Source organism: Tauraco erythrolophus, chromosome 5 (genome assembly GCF_009769465.1).
Source record: "Tauraco erythrolophus isolate bTauEry1 chromosome 5, bTauEry1.pri, whole genome shotgun sequence".
In the NCBI taxonomy this organism is placed as follows: Eukaryota; Metazoa; Chordata; class Aves; order Musophagiformes; family Musophagidae; genus Tauraco; species Tauraco erythrolophus.
The window spans coordinates 51,262,544-51,284,464 of NC_141469.1; the positions used below are offsets into that span (position 1 = coordinate 51,262,544).

At 43.7% G+C, this 21,921-nt stretch overlaps 2 protein-coding genes across 3 annotated transcripts in view; one reads left to right on the plus strand and one right to left on the minus strand.

Moving 5' to 3' along the window:
- The first annotated feature begins 352 nt into the window (after positions 1-352).
- Positions 353-3,162, plus strand: RASL11B (RAS like family 11 member B). Its single transcript, XM_086612042.1, has 4 exons — positions 353-479; positions 601-657; positions 1,774-1,850; positions 2,695-3,162. The coding sequence occupies exons 1-4, from the start codon at positions 353-355 to the stop codon at positions 3,160-3,162; spliced, it is 729 nt and encodes a 242-aa protein (XP_086468168.1).
- Positions 3,163-5,906: 2,744 nt separating this feature from the next.
- SCFD2 (sec1 family domain containing 2) overlaps positions 5,907-21,921 on the minus strand; it is a 209,287-nt gene continuing 193,272 nt past the window's right edge. For both annotated transcript variants that reach the window (XM_086612205.1, XM_086612206.1), the window contains 4 exons: positions 19,982-20,127; positions 16,210-16,344; positions 11,536-11,655; positions 5,907-7,544 (listed from right to left, as the gene is read on the minus strand). In XM_086612205.1, the coding sequence (XP_086468331.1) occupies positions 7,452-7,544; positions 11,536-11,655; positions 16,210-16,344; positions 19,982-20,127 (494 nt within the window). In that variant the 3' untranslated portion in view covers positions 5,907-7,451. The remainder of the gene's footprint in view (positions 7,545-11,535; positions 11,656-16,209; positions 16,345-19,981; positions 20,128-21,921) is intronic.

The following is a 21,921-nucleotide window of genomic DNA, read 5'->3' on the forward strand; positions in this document are numbered from 1 at the left end:
CACACTCACACACACACACACAGAGACACACACAGAGACACACACACACACACACAATCACACACACACTGACACACGGGTCGTGCCCAGAGGCGCCCCATTTCTGACAGCCCCCCCCGCCCTGCCCACGGCTCCGCCCGCTGCCCCCTCGGCTCCGAGCGCGGCCGCTCACCCGCCACGCTCTCGCGCCCCCGGAGGGGCGGAGCTTCGGGGCGTGGCGTGGCGGCGAACGGGCGCGCTGAGTGGCCGCCGGGGGCGGGGGCGGGCTTGGGGCGGGGGCGGGGGCGAGAAAAGCGCCGGGGGAGCGGCGGCGGCTGCGGTGGTTGCGGGCGCGTTGGGCGGCGGAGCGGCGATGCGCCTGACGCAGAGCATGTGCACCATCGCCGAGTGCGCGCCCGGCGGGGAGGGCTGCCCTGCCACCGCCCGGCCCCGCCTCGTCAAGATCGCCGTGGTGGGGGGCAGCGGCGTGGGCAAGACAGGTGAGGGGCCGGGGGGACGGCTGTGCGGGGCGGCGGGGGGGCGGCTGTGCGGGGCGCGGCGGGGGGGCTGTGCGGGGCGGCGGAGCGCGGCTAACGATTGCCTGTCTGTGCGTGCCCGCAGCGCTGGTGGTGCGGTTCCTCACCCGGCGGTTCATCGGCGACTACGAGAGGAACGCAGGTAGGCGAGGGGCGGCGTGGCTTTGTTCCCGCCGGGCTTGGAGATCGGGTCGTCCGGGGCAGGGAGGGGGAGAAGGGGCGGTTACCGGGAGGTGAGAGCGGCGGGGGGAGGGGAGAGCGGGGCCCCAGCCCCTGCCCCGCCGGCGGCTTTCTGCCCTGGAGCCGCCCGCGGGGTGCCGGGGCTGGAGAGCCGGGGTGCAAGTCCTGGAGATAGGCATGTAAAACTCCGCACTGAGCCAGGTCTCAAACGTCAAAGAAAGAACTTAAGAACAGGACTATAGGTGCATCTATAGGTGCACCTAACAGCTGTTTTACCAACCATACCCACCAAGGCGTTACAAGGTTGGCAGCTGGCTTAAAACGCGCTCCCTGCGCGGCCCCGGCGGCGCTCGGGAAGGTGCGCACCAGCCACAGCAACCACGCAGTTTATGATCGTGGCTTCACCAAGGGCTGCCTTGTGCTGTGTCTCTGTTCTCTAATGTCTGTCATATAGTGAAAACGTCCCTCTTTGAAGAGGTCTTCTAGCTAAAACAAGAAAACATTCTGTAAGCCTAATGTATTATCCTTTGCCCACTGAGTGCCAGCAGCTAAATGATCCAGACGGTGCTGCCTTAATGGGGAAAATGAAGAGGTGATGCTGTGTACTTGCTTGAGTGTAGTACAAAGGGAAGTCTAAACTAATGTGAAAGTAAATATTCAATGTTCGGTTGAGAAAATGACTTGAAAAAGCCAAACAAATGAAAAACCCAACAGGCCAGCCAGCAGAGTTTCACTAAAGAGTGGAAATACCAAATGACAAGCAAACTGCTTTTTCTGTCATAAAAGCTGGTTATTCTGCACACTTAACTTTATCATCTAAGCTAAAACAGTCTTTAAGAAGTGATTAAGTTCCAAGTTGCACATTATTAAAGGCTAAGCTTCAGAACAAGTCAATGCAAGATTAAATCCCAGGCTTCTAGTAATGCCATAAATTTATGTGTTGTTACATGCAAAAAGCTTATAACACTGGTTCCTTGCTTCATAAATAGCGATACAGCTTTCCCAACACAACTAATGGGGAGCAAGATTTGTCTGTAGAGTGGTGGCTGTACTTGTGAACCTGTTGGTTTCTTGTCAGGTAATCTCTACAGCAGGCACATCCAGATAGATGGAGAGATGTTGGCTATTCAAGTGCAAGACACTCCAGGAGTTCAGGTGAGCTAGATGCAGCCATGCAGTTTCCCAAAGCAGCTCTAAATCTGTTTGAGCTTGTGTCCGTCTGTGTGCAGCATCTTGATACGGTCCTTTTCAGAGTTCGGTGTTCGGTGTGGGAGAGGTTGTAATTTGTTGTAACCAGTGAAGCCAGATGTGTTGCGTGCTTGTAGTATGCTGGTAGTAAAAGAAAGCAACTTGCTGTTTTGGTGAATCACTTGTACACTGGAGGCTCATTACTTTTGAGTGGTTGAGTTACTGAAGTGTCTTGTTCCTGTATACTGGGAACATCAGACACAAAAGCAGAAACAATTCTGGGCAAATAAGGTACATGCAGAGGAAAATGTCATGACAAATGTCCAACAAGCTTCATAAATGTGTACGATAGAAAGCGAAGTCTGCTATATTGTGGCTGTGCTCATGAGTGTGTCACAAGTTAAAGTTTTGAATGTATAGACCTGAGTAATGCTGGATTGTTGCCTTTTTGAACTGGGCATCACTCCAGGTCTAAATGCTTCCAGCTCATATCTTTGCTTCCCCAGACTTACTGTCTAGCCAGTTAATTTCCCATTCTGTGGAACTACAAAGTCTTTCTCTGCATGCAGAACTACTCAGGTCAATTTTCCATTTGAGTATAGCAAACTCCAGTGTTAAATTCCAGCTTTTTGCAGCTGAATCAACATATGCATTTATTCGCCACGCTCAGATTAAGTTTGTACTTACAATGTGAAATGCAAATATATGTCTGAAGCTGTAAAATGCTATTTGGCTTTGCAGACTCTTAAAGACAGGTTCCCTTAATCTTTTATGACTTCAGCTATCTAATTTAAGACCATTCATCTTTCAGATCCATGAACACAGTCTGGATTGTAATGAACAGCTGAACAGATGCATTCGCTGGGCAGATGCCCTGGTGATTGTCTTCTCCATCACAGACTATAAGAGCTATGAACTACTCAGTCACCTTTACCATCACATTCGACAGTTGCATCCAGGAAATGCAGTCCCTGTTGTCATCGTAGCAAACAAAGCTGATCTCTTGCATATCAAAGAGGTGGAGCCTCAGCATGGACTTCAGCTGGCCAACATGCTGGGCTGTACTTTCTACGAAGTATCTGTCAGCGAAAACTATAACGATGTCTTCAATGCCTTCCATCTCCTCTGTAAAGAAGTCAGTAAACAGCAAACAACCAGCACCCCTGAGAGAAGGAGAACCTCTCTTATCCCACGGCCAAAATCGCCCAACATGCAGGATCTGAAGAGAAGGTTTAAGCAAGCTTTGTCTGCCAAAGTGAGGACTGTCACTTCTGTCTGACAGCAGAGCTGTTGGTCTTCCCAACGTTTAGCCTGAGACTGAAACCTGGAGTGTTTAACACTGGCACATCTAGAGTTTGAGGCATTGTGAAAGAAGGATGGTTCAGGTAGCCTTTTGCATGGCTGTACAAACAAGCAGTTGCTTAAAAAAAGGAACAGTGGCAGATTGGAAAAGGAAAAAACCCCCAAAACTCTTGAAATGGTTCTAGGATGTGACTTGTAGAACAAGTATTTTCATTTGGAAAAGGAACTTTCCAGTAAATGAAACAAGCCTTCAGTTTGCCTTTTCTCCACTGGGATAGATTTGACTTCACGCTTTTGCAGAAACCACCTTTTAGCTGTAACTCTTAACTTCTCATACTTGAGCAGGGAAACACCCTGAACTGCAGTTCACTGTTCAGAAGTAACCACTTGAGTCTTGTTTTCACTTGGATGAAGGACAGTATGATGTATCGGTTTAATTTTATTGCACAGTAGAACTGTTTATTTCCTGTGTATTTCAAAACAAGTAAGCAAACACAAAAATCATTCAGTAAAAATAATTGTAACATAAGTGGACATGACTGGGGATCAAGACTGAAAACAATGGTCCTTTATTTTTCTACTAGCTATGTTATTGCTGACAACTTGACCAGCCTCTTTGTATGCGAAACTATTGTTTGCAGGGTGTAAACATATCTAACTGCAAGTAACTTGTGGGGGTTTTTTACTATCTGAAAAAAATACTGTCCGGACTAAATGATCCAGCATGGAGCTTTTGAGGAATGAGCCTGGAGTTGGAGTGATAGGTTCATTATAGCTGCCAGTCTAAGACACTTCTCTCTCTGTTGCAGTAGGCACAGAAGGAACGTGGCTGTGATTCAGCTCGGTGTGAAGCACGGCTGGCTCCAGGCAATGAAGCTGGTGGTTTGTTCTGAGCTGAGCCAGTCCCTCTTCATCCTTAAACATGTGTGGCAGATTTCTATGTATATATATTTTTTTTACATTGAGCTAAAGGAGTTCACAGGCTAAAGGCCTTATACACATGCACTTTAAAAAGCCAGTTGTGCTTTTGTTTAAACTGTAACTTATTTATTTTGTGTACAGTTACTCCTCATAGGGAGTGGACTTTTCATTCTTACTGCCTGGTTCAACATTAAATTTTTGAATTGCATGTTTTTTGTGTGTTCTTTGTGGATGAGAAACAATGGGCAATAACCAGTGAAATGTTGAGACAAAGTAATAGTTTTCTCAAGGTAGTTAACATACATTGCAGAAACAGTCAGAAGGCCTTTCCTGCCTATACTGTTGCTTTATTAGCATAAACCACAGGGGGGGAGCTCTCACAGATGCTTTACAACTTCCTTTTAAGAAATTCTTTTAGGAGGAACTGAATAAGGCAGAGACCTTTCAAATTAAAATGGGATTCTTCATTTCCCCTCATCAAAAAAAATCTGGTGAGAAAGGAAGGGTGTGAGGTAAGTCAAAATCTGGAAGAACATTATCTTCTAAGTGACTGCCACTTTCCTATTTAAAAAACCAAAACTGTAAGCTTTATATATTGAGCTATATCACAATGAAGAACTTAATCAAATTATGAGTCTTCTGCTATTTTATTCATGTTTAAAGTAGCTTTACTGGGAGCTCTCCTGGGGAGGATATTTGTGCTGGGACTAGGGTGACTGGTGCACAGGCTCACCTGCTTAACATGCAGCTGTAATAATACCTGGTTGTAGGGAAACCCTGACAAGGTCCTGATGATGATAGTCTTTTTGACCATGAGCTACTGGCTGAGTGACTTAGCACTGGACTTGAAAACAAAACTGAGCTTGCCCTTCCAGTCTGAGCTTATTACCAAATACTGCTGAGCTCATTAATATAGTAGTAGACCCATTTGCCAAGGGTGGACTTGTGTTTTCTCCTCCTCCTTTTTGAGTATTGCTTAGTGTCACAAGCAGAAGGCTTAGACGCTCCTTGCTGTGGTCCTGTACCTGCCCAAGCAAAGTCTCTTCTGTGCAGTTCCTGCTCACATGTGACTTGCAAGAGACCTCTCATCCTCCTGGCCTTTTCCCCAAGCACAGGCTATGTGTAGCTACTACAGCTATTTCCTACAAACAAGGAGCTAACTGGTATACCAGGGCCACTGGAAAGACTCCACTCCAGTCTTGGTCTCAAAGAGGAGCAGGCTTTTTTGATCATTTTCTTTCATCTCTTTAACTACTCGAGTACAAGATGGTGGTTGAGTCCCAGTATTTATTGCCACAGCCGTGGCGCCACTGTCTGAAAAGATTCCTCTAAAGTGTATGTGTAGGCCTGCAAAACTAGTCTCTGCCTCAGTCAGAGGACCTACTTGACCCATAGGAAGTGCAAGAACACCAGCATCTGCTTAGACTCACCCCTGCTTCTCACTGTCCTAGACAGTATGGCCTTAAATGGCTGAGTCAGAGACTTGAGAGCATCTGAGAAAAGACAGGAAAGCAGCAGCATCTCAGAGGTGTGAGTACCTGAACACAATGGCTACTGGATGCAGGAGAGCCCTTCTGCTACCAGCAGAGCATGGAAACCCTGCTAGGATACCTCCCAAGACAGAAGGACTAAGTTCTTAGGGGCAATCAAATAATGTAAAAAGAAAAATGGATCGTAGGAATATGCAGTCCTGGCATGTGTAGACGTGCACACTAGGATGGAAGAAGAGGGTTGAGGTTCAGCATTGTAAGAGCATTGCTTTATTGATTACAGAATTTACAAAACATACATATTCTAAGATTAAACAGCACAGAAGGACAGAAAAGAAACCAAGAGACTGGCTATTTGCTTTCCAGTTGCTCTGTTCTAACTATTTCTTAAGCTTTTAGCATTGCAATCTCGTAATATTTCTCATTTTTTACGGCACAAAGTTCCATTCTATGTTCATTCTTACAGATCTCTCTTCCATAGAGGCAACATTGTCCATGCTTTATAATCAGTCCATTGTTTCCTTCTAGCCACTCAAAAGTGAATTTAAATCAAAATGTACCCTTTTCTGCAGACCATTATAAACATTTAAGACAACTTAGACTAGCTAATGAACAAAGGTTAAAAAGCTCCTTCCCATTTAATCCATTCCTTTGGCATAATAAAGAATGCTATGATAAAGTGAATGTCGCTTGTAATTCCACATTCCCATTCTCAGTGTAAGCTGTAGTCTTAGCATCCCTTGGATGAAGTAAGAGGATGCAGCTTTAGAGCTCCACCATTTTATGTTGCAATTCGGTAATCTTGGTGCTATAAGCAATCACAATCTCTACTGGCTGCTGCTTTTTTATCACAGATTGTATCAAAGTTTTATAAGGAAAAATTACATAACTGAATTTGATAGCTGCTCTTTCATAATCATAAATTAAAAGTAAAAACTGTTTGCTAATCATGCTGTTTAGAAATCCAGCTCAAGAAAGAATCTGTCACTGTGGCCTGTTGAAAATGAGATCGTACTTTTTTTTCCCCCCTCTTTTCCTTTTTAAAATGCATGTGAGGGTAGGATTCTTCCAGGGTTATCATCAAACCATCACAGCCCATATGTCCTCCTGCGTAAATTTACAGAGAAGTGTGCTACCAGAAACAGCCTTTTCTCCTGGGACTGCGGGTGGAGAAACTAGAGCAGGAAATGGGAAGCTGAGAGAGAAGCAGCCATGTAACCTGGCCCTTGAGTCTGGCTCTCTGCTCCTCTGCCTCAACCAGTCCTGCTGGGAGAGCATCGCCAGGCTGGGAGATGCTCTGCCAGTTAAATCAGGATCGTGCTCCGTGGCCTCTGTGGGGTGAGGGACCAAGAGCGAGCAGAGGCTGTTAACACTGTATAAGGCACGTGTTTTGCAAGGAAGCGTGACAGAGAGGGTGGATTTTGCTAGCCTTTCACTCCCTCAGCAGCATTTCCCACCAGAAGCAACCTCAATGAAACCATCAGGAACACTCAAAGAAAAAACAGTACTGCTTGGGGAGTACTTCAGCATCACCTGGTCCTCAACTGCTCCTTTTCTAGGGAATTATTACAAGTGATCATCCTCGCCATGCTGAGTGGGGCTGGGGGGGAATTCAGCACCACACAGTGTTAGTGTTAAGGAGGGGGAAGTTGTTGCTGGACAACTGGACCGTTTTGAAGAGCTGCCTGGGAGCTGCACATGCTCCCTTGCAGCCAGATACCCAACTTGTTTCAGCTGGAGCCGTAACTGCAGCAGGGGACATGAAATTTTTTGGAGGGCTATTGGGAAGAGTGACAGTCCACGGATTTGATGTTTCCAGCCAAGGTACTCACTCATCTCCACAGAACTTCCCTCGTCAGATATCGGTGTCAGGCTGGAGACGGTCTGTGGCAAACAACAACTCAATAGCACTACGTGGAGTCAGGAGTGCGGAGGAGAGCACCATCACCTGAAAGAAGGGGAACAAGAAACAACGAGTCAAAACAAAGGGACCGAGACTGATCTCAGTACTAATGAGCCGCGGATATGAACTGCTTGCTTCACCCAGCACTAGACAGGCTGTGTGTTTCTGGTGTTTACTGACAGGGCAATACAACTTGCTCAGTGAAACTGTCTGCTCGCTAATAACTGTAGTTAAATCACTTCAAGGAGCATAATGACTGGTAGCATTGTGCTCTTAATGAACGTGTGCTTTGACTCATTCCTACCCACATCTCACCCGGCGATTTGTTGTGACTGCCATCGTGTTTACCGCGAGGCACCAGCTGATGAAGCAGGGGTTCCTCTTCTATAGCACAGTTTTGAGTGACGGCTGTTTCCTCTCAGTTGAAGATAAGGCAAGCACCAGAGACATGCTGCCAGCCTGCTGTGAGGAGCCACAGTCCCTGTTCAGAAACGTCCCTTCAGGCCAGGCTTCTGCACATCAGGACCAAAGCTTAACCTTGGGCACTGCTGGGATGCTATTGCTTTTGTTTGATCAAATTTTTAATCCAAGACGGGTCTGATGAATGAAACCGTTGCTCACTACAACCATGATACACACCTGTAAGATGCAGGTATCTGTCTGTCTTAAGTGAAAACCAGTATGTAGGTGTGTAGTGTCAAGGTTCCTCTCCAGGGCAAGGCTATCAACAAGGAGTGAGCGTGTATGCTCAGGGCCAAAGCTGTAGGACGCTGCTCTTACAAAGCCCCGAGTTCAGTAGTGTCTGTAGGGTCAGGACTGGGGGCAGATTTATCTTACTCACCCACTTCAATGTGAATTTGGTTCTTCAGTGCAAATCCAAGGAGAGGAAGCACAAGCATCAACAACAGAGTATGTGTGTCTGTTTCTCACAGTAGTGATCAAACCACTTGTGCTCTGCATTGCATGGCTTAAATGTGTGGTAGTGCTACACTTCAACTTTTTTTGTTGTTCATTCTTTCATCTTTGCACTTCAAATAACGAAAGGAATTTGGAGTTAAGTTACTACAGATCCCTTCTGTACTGATGATAGTCTCCCCCTCACTTCTCCCCTTCCCTTGTCCTCCCACACAATCTGTGGCAAACTGACACTGATTATCTCTTCTCCTTCCTATGTTTGAAAAACTCTGTAATTTGCAGATGCCAAAGGCTGACACTGCCTTACTTATGTTCCATGAGAATCAGACTATAGCACAGTATGTGCTCATCTTGTTATCACGCAGCTTAATTCTGAAAAACACGAGGGGACACGTTACCAAAGTTTTTTGGGTGTACAAGCCAAATATCAACAATAGCCATTGCCAGATAAAAGCAATTTCTTCTCCCACCACTGAGCCCTGAGGGGATTTACGCAACTAACAGCAAGCTCAGAGACAAAAGTAAGATCTGCAACTTTAACTTTTGAGAAAGGATGCAGCCAAACACAGTGGGACTTCCCTCCTTTGCCCCCAATATCTCTGAGGGCTTATTGAGGGGGATAAACATGAATATTTGTTCCTTCATTTTTACAGAGAAGTGAGGAATTGCCCAGATGAGTAATGTCCATCTCTTCTCCAGGCAGGTCTCTTCAGGACAGCCTATCTCCTTTGCAGACCTTCTGCTTGCTCAGTACAGCACGCCTGTCTTTGATGTTTCACTTTAAGGGCTGATGGAGCTGAGGAGCCAGGAGCTCCCATCCCAACCCACTGCGCTGCACTGGGCAGTTGCCCCTCAGCAGAGGACAGGGAAGGATGAAGCTAACATCTGATGGTGCATCTGGAGGGGTTTATCTGTCCGCTTGCCTCAGCCAGAGCCACATAGATGGTTGTGCATGTTGGGAGGAGGGAGGGTAGAAGATCCACTCATGCTCTTTGCCCTTTTTTACTCTCCTGATTAAAGAGGAAAAAAAAGGTCACTTCTCCCTGTTGAAGTAAGGTATTTCTCACTAGGTTTGGGGAGCTATTCACCACCACCCAAACCCAAATGATTTGCAGGAAATGCTGTATTTCTTTGTGCTCCTCCATGAAAGATAAAATTGTCATTCACATTCAGATGCAGAGGAATTCTGTGGACAGAAACATGTATCTCCTACTCCACAGTTAAATGTCATTGCCTCAACTCCAAACAACTGCTGAAGTAATCAGTGTTCTGTCAGTTTTTCAGTTACTTTCCTCAATTCTTTAGTTTTGCACCCACACATCTCTCCATTTCTCCAAGAACCAATAATGAGTATAAATGTCAGTGCTTTGTTTGACTGGAAGGGACTCAGGAGGCCAGTGTTCCCCTGATGCCTGAACCTGATTGCCTGAACACCACAAAAAAAGCTCTGTTAAATGCTGGCTTGAGTAAGACAAATGCCTGGCTTTTTGAAAAGAGAATAATCCCAAACAGGTGGCACATATTCACAGCTGTAGTGCAGGAATCCAGGTAAATCCAACAAACTCATAAACTTTTTTTATATATGAGAGACTTGCACAACTGCTTCTTTTCTTCTTTCTCTTCCTCCTCCCGCCTCTCCCTCAGTCCTTTCACCTCTTACACAGCACATTTGGACAAAGGGCAAGATGCAGTAAAAGCTTAAAATTCTTTAGGAATCTGCCTCAGAGGGTGACCTGCTGCCGGGGTTAAGCCAAAGCAAAGCAACACCAGATCCCATGTCACCACTGTCAAGCCTCAAGTCCCTCTAGAAAGCCAGTCGAAAGTCTCCCTGCATAGTTCTCAACCAACTCACGTGTTAGCCCTCTGCTTATCTTTCAGGGTGCATTAATACATTTTGGATGTGGATTAACTTGTCCATCAGTGTGCCACAACTCAATCCCCCTCCAAGAGGGGAAAGAATTTCATTTGCTGTTTTGAGCAGATTAGCAATAGGCTAACGGGGGAGAAATGTATTATCAGATCAAAAAATCCATCGCTAAAAATGGCACTCTGTGTTACAAAATACTGCTTGAGACTGCCTTGCAAAGACAACTAAAACATAGAAAACACATGTCAAACCGAGGGGCTGCTCTGCCTTTGGTTGGCTCCATTTTGTTAATGATTTCTCACTAATCAAAACCGCATTCCATAGGAATTGAAAACAAGATGTTTACAAGCCACTTTGGAAACTAGACTTATGTTTATGATGCAGCTGGTTACACAGCACTTTGCAGTTTTTAGATTACCCTGTGTATCTGCACTACTCAGCAGATATCCAATCACTCTTGTACATCCTCCTCCAAAATCAACAATGATTTTTAATGTCTCAGACACTGCCGGAGTCCATCCATCATCCTCCTCTCCCTCTCCATTCAGATGACAGCTGCTGTAGTCCGGTTTTGCTGCCAGAGAGTGGAAGAGGCAAAAAACAGCTACATGGATGCTATTGAAGCTTCACTGTGGGAGCCATCCTCCTTCCAGAAGTCCAACAGGACATCCAAGGGCCGCAGAGACTTGAGGCTTTCTCCACATTACCTGCTTCAGGCTATTTAAGGCATCTAGCAGTCAGGAATCTTACCAGAGATACCTGGCCGGACCCAGAAATCAGCACAGCTGTACGCAGAGTAATTTATCTTGCATCTTCGTAATGCTAACTGACTAGTCTGCAGGATCACCACTGATATGTCACTAGATGGTATCCAGGCCCTTGGCAGGCTTCTTCTGAGCGTCCCTGCACTGTGCCCTGTAGATGCAACGCCAGGGAACCTGCGGACTTTTGGACAGCAAATGTTTCTGTTTATAAGGAATATCAAGAAATGAGTCTTTTGAGACATGAAAGTTCCTTCAAAATAATGCCAGTCTGTTCTGAACTATCCAATCTGAGTTTTAACTTGTATTGCTGACGCTAACATGTGAAAAACGGACCCCTGGTGCCTGAACACTTGTTGTCTACAGATGTTTCACGGCAAAACCCTAACACCATTCCTGCCTATATGGCTGTAGCTTCGTGTAGGTTTGGTACCTGTGCTATAGGGAATTTTCTTGGTTCAGATAGGAATAGTGCATTTAGACCTGTTTTTACCTGGGTACCAGGTTTGCGTGTTGCTACCAGATCCTTCACCATTTTGACCTCAGAGACTGTCACTCCACCAACCATGAAGATGATCAGAAGAGGATGATCACCAGGGTGAGGGCGATTCACCTGTAAAATGAAGGAAAGCATTATTTGTAGTTGCTCAGTCCAGCTCCAAATCTATGGACTAGCAGTGATCGTCTCCTTGAACTGCTGGAGGAAGACTAATGAGGAAGCTCAGAAAGAAACATTCATGGAATGCTGGTTTCTGTAGCAGCTGAGAGGGAAATCAATGGGGATGACGCCCAGTTAAAACTAATGAACTGCTTCCAGGGAAATGAAGTCTTCATGGCCTCCACTGAAACCTAGAGGAGTTCCTCATGAGGTCTGAGGGCTTCTCCCTCCATTCCTTCTTCACGTCTTTCCTCCCTTACCTAGAGTGGGAGGAGAGTACTCAGGTGGATGCACAGTTTGGATACATGTACACATGGGACCTTACGGAATGAGGGGTAAATTACTACCCAGTAGAAGCAAGAAGTCCAGGCTAAACACGCTAGAATTCCTGCCTGAGGTCAGCAACGGAAAGAATCGTAAGCAATGTGTTTTCACCAGTCCAGCGAATAATCCTTTACAATTCATCCAACAAAAATAAATGAGGTTCATTATAGTATAAAACCAGTTCTAGCTTGTTTCACTTCAGAGTTTTCAATACTTCTAGGACTGGGCTGTAACTAATATAAACTTTAGCCCAAACAAAATACTTGTTTCATTTTTCCCCAATTATCACTAAAATGGCACAAACATTCCACTTCAGTCAAGACTTTATAAAACCATGTTTTAATTTCAAATGTGAAGGTGACACTTTACATCAGTTTCCTCTTAACCACTTCTAGAAGTTTGACTGCTTTTCTGTTTCCCAGCAAACTCTTTCTTTCTTGATAAAACACAGTCTTTGGGAGTGATGTCAACGGAGCCCATGCGATTGCTCGTCACACCACCTTTGAGTATGAAATGCTCCAAATGTTTGGCTCCGAAAAGAGACAGTGAGAACAGTTTCATTTGCTCCTTTTTAGACTCTCCGCCCCCTCTCCTTCCACAAGCGTAGGTTTTCGACAGCATTCACTTGACAGGATAAAAGTGGTCATCAACCCATGCTTGGGCGGAGCGCGGTTCCTTTGCTTTCACCACCACGGCAGCTATCTTTGATCCCTGCGCCTGCAGCTCCTGAGGGTACAGCTCTTCTTCTCTTCCTTGTTGTGGTTGCCCTATATTTAGTCTTTGGGCAGTTTTTCATCCTGCAGCTCTGTCAGGCTTTCTGACTGGCAACCTTCAGAAAAGACTCTTCCCTTTGAAGCAAGCACTGGGGGATGGCGTACTCTCTCTCCAGGCTAGCTGGCCTTTGATTACACAGGGCTCCCCGTGCAACGCTGCTCCCCAGGCAGGGAGCTCTTCAATTCCCTGGGAGCCTGAAACCAGTACAAAAAGACTTAGACAGATGTATTAGTGAGCTGAGTATTTGTGTACTGGGTGTTTATTCTCTTAATCACCCCCACTTTGCCAGACATATTCACTGAGCTGACGGCACAGATAGCACATACTACAATTCAGCAGTGTCCAGCAATTCTGGTGTGATATTGAGCAATATTCCGTTATACCAACAGACCAATTGAATGGATACACTGGAGCTTACAAAGACTTTCTTTATGCACTTTCCCACATCAGACTTCTCGCTTCTTACTATCCGGATACAACGTAGTGTCAATCTCAAATGAAAAAATGTCCATTCCTATTACAAACACCATGAGAAGTTTAAGTAAGACCCAAATACTTACAAAGCAGGCCAAGTAGAACTACTACTTGTTAAAATATTAGAGAATTTCATGCCATAATTGCTGTAAGCAGAGACACAATGTTAAAGAAATAACGGCTCACAAAGATGGTGAAGATAAAAGTTGACAAAATGCTCTGCTACGGAACTTTGAGGTAATACAGGAATTACTGTTTTATTTCTTTTCATAGCTCTTTGCTCTTCTTAACCCTGTCGCAAGAGCAAACGGCTCAACTCCATGTCACAAAGATTCTCAACGACCCAAGACTTAACGCAAAGACCTCGAACTTCAGAGGCTTGCTATTGAATAAAGTCTCTATTTCTTAATGTCCTTACTAGCGACAACAAACTCATCATACACATGCATGCATAACACTGAAAGGACACCCAGTATAAGAGTATTAATTGGAAAACACAAGCTTTCATGGCAATGCTAAAGAGAAAATGTCTTAACAAATCATTTCCTTCAGTCAAAATAAAACCTAGATCCAAACACATGGTGCCTATATAAAACTTATTATTTTTCAGAAGACTAAAGTTCAAACCACAAATTCCAGAAATGCATATTAAAAATACTATTAGGCATGCAAACTTTAAATTAAATTAAAATTGCAATGAAAAGGGTCTTGGAATCTGTAATTTTGTTATGCTATGTACAAGTGTTTTGAAGGAAGACAATACTTTGGGTACAAAATATTTGGCTGTGTTAAGAATGTAAGTTTCTGCCAAGATTTTTTTGTTTGATAATACAACCACCCAAGGCTCTCTCTATTGAAGGAACTGGCTGTGTATAGCTAAACACAACTCATTTCTGTGATACAGAGAAGAACTGAAATGGACGGCAACAAAAGCAATGTGTATCTTCTGGGATCCTTCTAAAGTTTGGTTGGTTTGGGACATTTCTGAAGCCTCTGAATTGCATTTACTGCGCAATCTGAATTTTGCAACAATCCCCAAATGAAATACACTTTCAGTTCAAAATTTCATGTGTTAAAAAAAAATGGGACAGTTATCTCGGGCAATTAGAAAGACCAACCAAGAAAAAAGTAAAACCATTACATAGAGTGAAAGAGACTGAAGGAAGAAGGAGAGATGGCTCCCAGAGCTAGCAGAGCATCCCAGCTGGACATCATCCTTCTCTCCAGCTCTGAGCCCACCACTGCTGCATTTCCTCCCAAAGCTGGTGGTTAAAGGGCTCTTTGCTGGCACATGTGTCTGCATGGAGGACAGGCAGAGAGGGATATGGGGAAACGGAGTGACAGCAGTCAATAAAACTCTAAAACTGAAGCAGCAAGGGGTTAGAGGACAGGTTTGTTCTCATGGAAGCTCACAAAACACAGTGTTTTCCTCAGAGGCAAGTCAGTAGAAACAACTTCTACTGCCCCGCTGGGGCTATCTCTGCCAAAGAGGACACCAGCACCAATGCATCTGGTATTTGTGACCAACCAGAAACCAATTTATTTAGCTGAGTAACTGGAAAAAGGAAAACTCATTGATCACCAGAAAACAGACCGCCATGCAAGGCACTTGGTACCAATGATACTAAGCTCAGATCATCACAAAACATGTGTGTTCTAGAGCAGCAGTCAAAAGAGAAAACCTGGCGGCAGCGAGGCCTTTTCCCTTCACCTTCCTTAAGCTTCAAAACAAACAAATCCACCAGAGAAACAACTTCTGGATGAGAGGTAGCTTTAACAGTCTGTCCTGGTTGAACATATCTGAGTCCATCACTTACCAAAGCATGTTTATGTGAGTTGGCATTTATATTCAGGCATTGAGGAAGAAGTACAAACACAAGGAAGCTCATGAAATAATTACAGTGCTGATGGTGCAGTCAGTGGAGAAGATCGTTTTGTGTGAGAAATACAGGCTGGTCAGAAACTCATTTATGTAGTATTTGAGCACTTGCCAACAAGCCAGGCTACAAACTAAACGAGCAAGCATGGACACATTTGTGAGGTATGTGAGGACGCCTATGAAATATTCATCCTACACAAGGTTCACTTGCTCATCTGTTATATATTCCTTACAGTAGGATATTTTTCTTACTAGCAGAGATGCAGGTGCTTACAGGTACATATTGCCATGATATACTTCATACTCTCCCATAATACTCTTCGATGGAGAACTCAGGATATGTAGTAAGATAGAGCTGAATGTACAGCATGCTAGGTACTCCACACTTCATCTCTGTAGACATTTAACAAACACATAGCATAGGCTAATTTGTAAAGCAGAGTAAGCTCTTGTAGAAAGACTGCCTTAAAACATGCTAAGAGCATCCACAAGGCAACATCTGACTTCTGTCCTCCCCAAGTCGAACCTTATCAAGTTATTGAAAAGGCACTGAATATGGAGCTCCTCTGATGAACTTTCTTCCCTGTGAGACCTGACTATTTGTACTTACTTCTCTCCTATCTCAAGGCTGCTTGGTGTCTTTAAAATCCTTTGATGAGGTGCCTTGCCGAATCCCTTTTGGAAATCCAGGTAGATTATATGAACTGGCGCTTGCTTCTGAATGTGCTTGCTGGGTGTCTCTGAAGAGCTCTGAAAGCTATGTGAGGCAGGACTTCCCTTTAGCAAAGCCACACTGCCTCTTCCCAGACATATCACCTCATTTAGGTAGGTGTCCAGTCTGTTCCATTCCTCTTGTTTTGTTCAGCAGGTGCTAAACATCTGTACTGGACCTGCAACATGGTGCCTCAAGATATTCCCAGCCCCCTCTACAAGGATTTAACTCTCCTAACCATCCCTTAAGTTCTGTTGAACAATATAAACTCAAATACATAAAATAAGCTATATGATGCTATGACCTCAGGAAAATCTTACAGATAAGCTTGGGAAACTTGGTTTACCTTCATGAACATGCTGAATCCAGTTTTAAGGAGATCAGTGAGGCCTGATGACATATGCTCAATATCAACAGGATCAGGTCGATCAGGATTACAGATCTCTTCCACTATCTGTTTCAGCAGCGGTTTGTAAGAAGCCTGCAAAAAATGAACAACGCACTGTCAATAAAGCTGTTTAGACTTGGTGCAACTAAACATTTTATTTGCATTAAAGGTAACAAAAATAATTATCCTAGAAAGGAAACCATTCAGAGAGTTAAAAAATTATCGAAGCGGCAGTGGTCTTTGTGACCTTGACCGCAAATGGTGTGCACCTGCACAGCATCACACTGAGAAGACAGGAAGGTGGCCACTCATTTACTCTGCCCCATGTGTATTATATGAGTAAAGGGAGGCAAGGAAGAAAGGGGACTTCTAATTCCTCTGGAATATTTTTGTAGGAAGTACAGAAACGGATAGCAATAGGGATGACACTCTGTTGCCCATCGTGCACCCAGAAGATCTCATTCCCTTTGTAATGATTTTATAAATGCTTCAATCAGGATTTTTAGGAGGGGTTGCTTATGGACCACTCCTGCCTTCCCCCAGGCATCATGTCAACATGGAAGCCGGGTTAGCAGCAGGACTGGGAGAGGCCAATCTGCCTGTTTGTCCCTCATGGGAAAGCAAAGATAAGGAGTCCCTGTTAGTCCTTCAGCTTCTATAGCCAGGGCACTCTACGTAATACCTGTGGGAAACCTTGAGAATAATAGTCCAAACAACCCCACGGATATCACGTATGTCAGACCTTGAGAAGTCAGGGAACAGGAAAAGTGGAAGATGCAAAGCTACGAACGGTCAGCGTTGTGGAAGATCCACTTCCAAAGGATCCATCCTGCATCCTCTTCAGGGTCCACAAACCACTGCTGAATATGAATTAGTAGCCTAGAAGTTTCCACATTTCTTTACCAAGGTTTGACCCACTCTGCCATCCTGAAAAAGTTTCTAAGATAAAAATTTTACGGACTTGTGGAAAGATGCTCTTTAATGAAAATTCAACCTTACTCGGTTTACAGATAAGAGTTTTGTTTTGCTGCTTTCAACTTTGCCCCAACTGCAACGGAACCACAATCGTTTCAGGAAGCGCAACAGTCTTAGAAAATCAGCAGCTTTCAAATTCGCACATTTGGTTTCCTTTGGGACTAGCCCAGGTATACATCATCCCCTAGATTTCTTAAGGGAATCGAGTATAACATCATTCATTTTGTAAAGATGATATCTACAAGAGACATCATGCAAAATAAACACAAAAATGGATGGAAAATAAAAAGCAAGCTGCTTGGCTTGAAACTAGAATTTTCTGGAGTAATTAAAGAAATGTTTTTCATCCAACACTTTACAGTGAGAAACAAAACTTACAGTTTTTGAATACAATCCTGTCAACGAAGATTTATACAACTCATCTAATTCTTCTCACAACATGTGCATAATTTTTAATTGAGCCAACAAAGCACGTTACAGCAGACATGAGCTGCAGGATCTTTCAGGAGAACATGCCAAGATTTGTGTCAAATCTAGTCATGCAATAAACAACTGTTTGAAAATACACATGCAGGCATGAAGTCCTGCGTATAAAAATCTGTTTAATATCTTCATAGATGAGGAACAGAATGACATTAAGAATGAAATATTTTTGGAGTAGAGATCAAATCACAGTTAAACAGACATCCTTACTGCATGAAATGGAAGGAAAAATATTGTCTGACTTCAGACAAAACTATGTACTCAAAAGATGTTAAAAACGTGCTATGCTTTTATATGTCTGAATTTTCAGCACCAGAATTCAGTGCCCTTCAAAATGATCCAGTTCAGCTACACAGAGACTAAAAGGCAGATACTAGAATCACCTTTTTTTTAGTTATGAGAGTTTCAAATATTTTCAAAATCTTTTATGACTTGAAATTAATCTATTAAATTTTTAAAGATTTTTTTACCTTTTTTTTTTTTTAATACAACCCCCAATAGCTGCATTGATTTCTAACTCATGTAATTAAATTTTTATCAACTTTAAATTTTGGCAGGGTGCAAATTGTGTTTAAAATAGTTGTTAGAAACTTCAGTGGCTATGGGACATATCTCAGACAAGATTATAAGGAGAAAAGGAGAGAGAAAAAGAGAGAGAAAGAATGAGAAAAGGAGATGGAGAGATGGAAGGAGGGAGGGAGGGAGGGAGAGAGGAAGGGAGCAAGGGAAGGAGGGAGGAATACACTTCAGATCAAGATGAAAGGAAAAGAACAGTAGTTACGGTATCAGGCAAAATAAACACTCTTCTCTTGCATTGTCGCTACATGAACTGGTCTGATAACCTGATGAAAACATTCATCATTTTATGTAAGACATACGAACTTCATTGCTACAAAGAGTCCTTCTAAGAGGCTATTCGATTCTCACTATATCTATACTATACTTATCTATAGAGACCTTTTTAGAGTCTTAGCAAGAAATGGAGGCTTCCCAGCTTACCAGGCAAAGTGGAAAAGCACCTATAGGCTAAATCCATTTCCATAGCACTAAGCTGGGCAGGGGATGTGTATGGCCATGGGAAGGGCAGTACTTCTTTAGAGGAACTACACTGATTGCACGCAACCCATGTACTAACACCTGCCAGTCAAAAGAGAGGTCCATTTGTAGAGAGCTGTGTGTATGATGGAAAAAAACCTACTGCCTGCTTATTTCTGCTACTCTAAACCTCCTGAGCTGCCCTCAGCAGAAGGTTGGTTCTATTCAAGCAATTAAATCCAATGTATAGCCAGGTTAGGGGGCTGCAAGGTGTTAATACATCCCTTGTGTGTTCCAGCACTTAGCCCTAAGCAAACAACCTGGGTTACATCCAAAGAACATATTGATGCTAATTACACTTCCAGGAAACTTTTAGAGGGTATTTTCTTATCATCTGACTGCCCTCCCTGCTGAACTGTATTAAATGCTTAACAATTTTCCCTATTTCAGACACTGGACTGGTCCTAAGTGCCAGGAGACTTCAGTAACAAGTTTTCTGCACCTTAGCTTTCCAGCGACAACTTGCAACACTCCCAATTCCTGCTCTTACAAAGCATTCCTTAATTTGAACTACATCCCTTTGCTTGTCCACAGCATACTTACGAGTTTGGAAGGATTTTTTTCTGGCTTAAGGCTGGAATCAAGTTTTACAGTCTCTCTCTAAATCACTGTATGTGCTTTCCATTGTAAAACTATTTTTAACTGAAAAAGTTAAAACACCTCAGGGGAGACGAGGAGAGAGAAAACCTCTGTATATTAGTCCTGATGACCTACAGTAATATCATAGTTCATGTGTTCATATTTTAGAAACAAAAGCTGCATTTTCACCTGTTTACAAACAGGAGTAATGCACCTCTTGCATTTATAGAGACAGGAGAGAAAATACACAGGAATATAGCTGCTGTATCAGGCATCCAGCTTTGCTATGTCTTGTTCCAGAACTGTCTTGACCTAGTCCTGCCTTTCACAGGTATTTATGTCATATCACAGCGCTGCAGAGCAAATCCTAAAATGCCTCCTCAGACAATTCTTTGTTGACACTGACACAGATATGCCAGAGTTTGGACAAAGGGTTTGAGGAAGCTCTTGATGATCAGGTCAATTATAAAATCTACACTTAAATATCTTCCACATGGGCAGAACACATATTGGATTAGCACATCAGCAAAATTAGCGCTGTAATTTTGACAGCATGCTAGAGAAATAACATACACAGGGAAAAGAAAGATCCACTTGCCTGGTGGGTGTTGCTGCCTGGATTATATATGGAATTAAACTGTTTCATGTGCATTCGAGCTCTTGCAATATCCCTGAGGGACCGAAAGATATCGTCCACTGCATCTGTGGCTTTCTGAGATGTCAGGTTCAGTGACGAGTTACAGCCTAAAGAAATAAAGAAACACGGAGCTGACTGAGTGAAAAACTTCCAAGTGTTTTGATAATAAGCAGTAGGAAAAGAATAACTGGGAGGAAATTTTAAATTAGTTTCATCATGTCATATTGTAGAAACTCAGGAGCTTGTTAGACAGCACATCCTCAGCATGGCACAAGTCTCTATAGCTAAGCAAGAAGGCAAAAATCGTAGACAGCAAGCAAAGTGCAGAGGCACCTCTGTAACACATCTGTAACCTAAACCATACAGCAATTGCATCAGCTTAGGGTATGTTTTGCTCTCCACAGCACACAGAAGATCCCATGCTAGCAGGCCCTGAGGAATGGCCCTGAAGAAGAGTCCCACATGGAAAGAAGACAGCTGGTTTGCTGGTCTTCTTCGGGCAAAACAGCCATGAAGAGGGGAACTGCTTCTCAGACATTGTACCCAAGCCCCGGCTGGTAGCCTGCTCACTCCAAATGCATTTCCTTCCTTTGCAACAAGAAAAATGGGAAGAGTTTGTGCTAAATACAGCAGAAATGATAGCTACGCACTGGAAAGAACTGTATGACCATAAAAAAGTCTTTATCCCTCAAAGTGGCACAATTATTATTTTTAATGTATTTTTCCAAAGCACTTCTGCTAAGATACAATGCTTATCTTCCACTGAGGCCAAACTCCATTTGAAGGACCATGTAAAAGGTCCCTCCAGGCAGCCAGGCAGCGTCTTGGCAAAACGAAATTCTGAGCCTTGGCTCCATCCCCTCACCACAGGACCTATATCGCACAGAAGAGTTGAAAAAATGCTTTCTCAGCTGACCTGCTGATTAGAATTAGCCAAGTGAGAGATAACTGAATCACCTGGTGTTTGTATTGCCCTGTCAACACAGCTCTGCACCTTCTGACATTTCTGCCTGCCTCTCTTCTCATTTGACTCCTCATCCCTGCAGCGGAAAATCCAGCACAAATTAAGCCTTTTTGCCACATGCACACACAAACACACACTCATTCCTGCTTATCGCCAGTGTCTTCTCCAGGGGATGCTGCAGTAGTGGTTGGTGTGTCCATCCCCTGGTCAATCGGTCCTGCACCAGCAAACCTCTCTGTCTGCAGAGGATCCTGCTGAGAGGATGATGTCTCTCTGCAGGTCCCAGCGCCTGCCGTGATGGTGCCTGTTTTTTTGGTGAGGATTTTTTCTAAGCAATCATCCCTCTACAACTGACAGAAGATGGAGTTCTTATGCACTAAAGGAACAACAAAAAAGGCAGTACAAATTTTGAAAACTTACAGGGAAGTCCTAATAGTTAGCTAATCTGGATTACTCTTTCAGATCTTTGCATTCTGTACAGCAGAACATATATATAATATATACACATACACACACACTTACAGAGGTCTGAAACTATTCCTACAAGATGGTAATTAGACACAGAGCTTTCATTTTGTCTGAGCATTTTTTGTTGAAATGCTCCAAGTCAGATTCCCAGCTGGTGCAGCAGAGCAGAAAAAATAACTGTACTTCTGCAGGGCTACATCAGACCAAGCTGCTGAGGATTTATGCCATCATATCCCACAAAGCAACGAAGCGAACACGAACCAGGACTCGGTGACTCCCATGTTGTAATTCTAAGGCAGACACTCATCTATTTGTGGACAGAGCTCTTGAAGTTATTTTTTTTTTTTAATTAATGCAAAATAACTTACAGAAATATTTTTGTTGTTAATGTATGTGTAAGATCTGTGTGCTCTGATACTCTGATTGACCAAAGCTTAGTTTTCCATTTGGCAGAGGAGCCCGTGTGTTG

Coding starts and splice junctions, on each gene's coding strand:
- RASL11B (XM_086612042.1), top strand. CDS start 353: ATGCGCCTGACGCAGAGCATGTGCACCATCGCCGAGTGCGCGCCCGGC. Junction 658..1,773: donor CGACTACGAGAGGAACGCAG/GTAGGCGAGGGG, acceptor GTTTCTTGTCAG/GTAATCTCTACAGCAGGCAC. Junction 1,851..2,694: donor AAGACACTCCAGGAGTTCAG/GTGAGCTAGATG, acceptor TTCATCTTTCAG/ATCCATGAACACAGTCTGGA.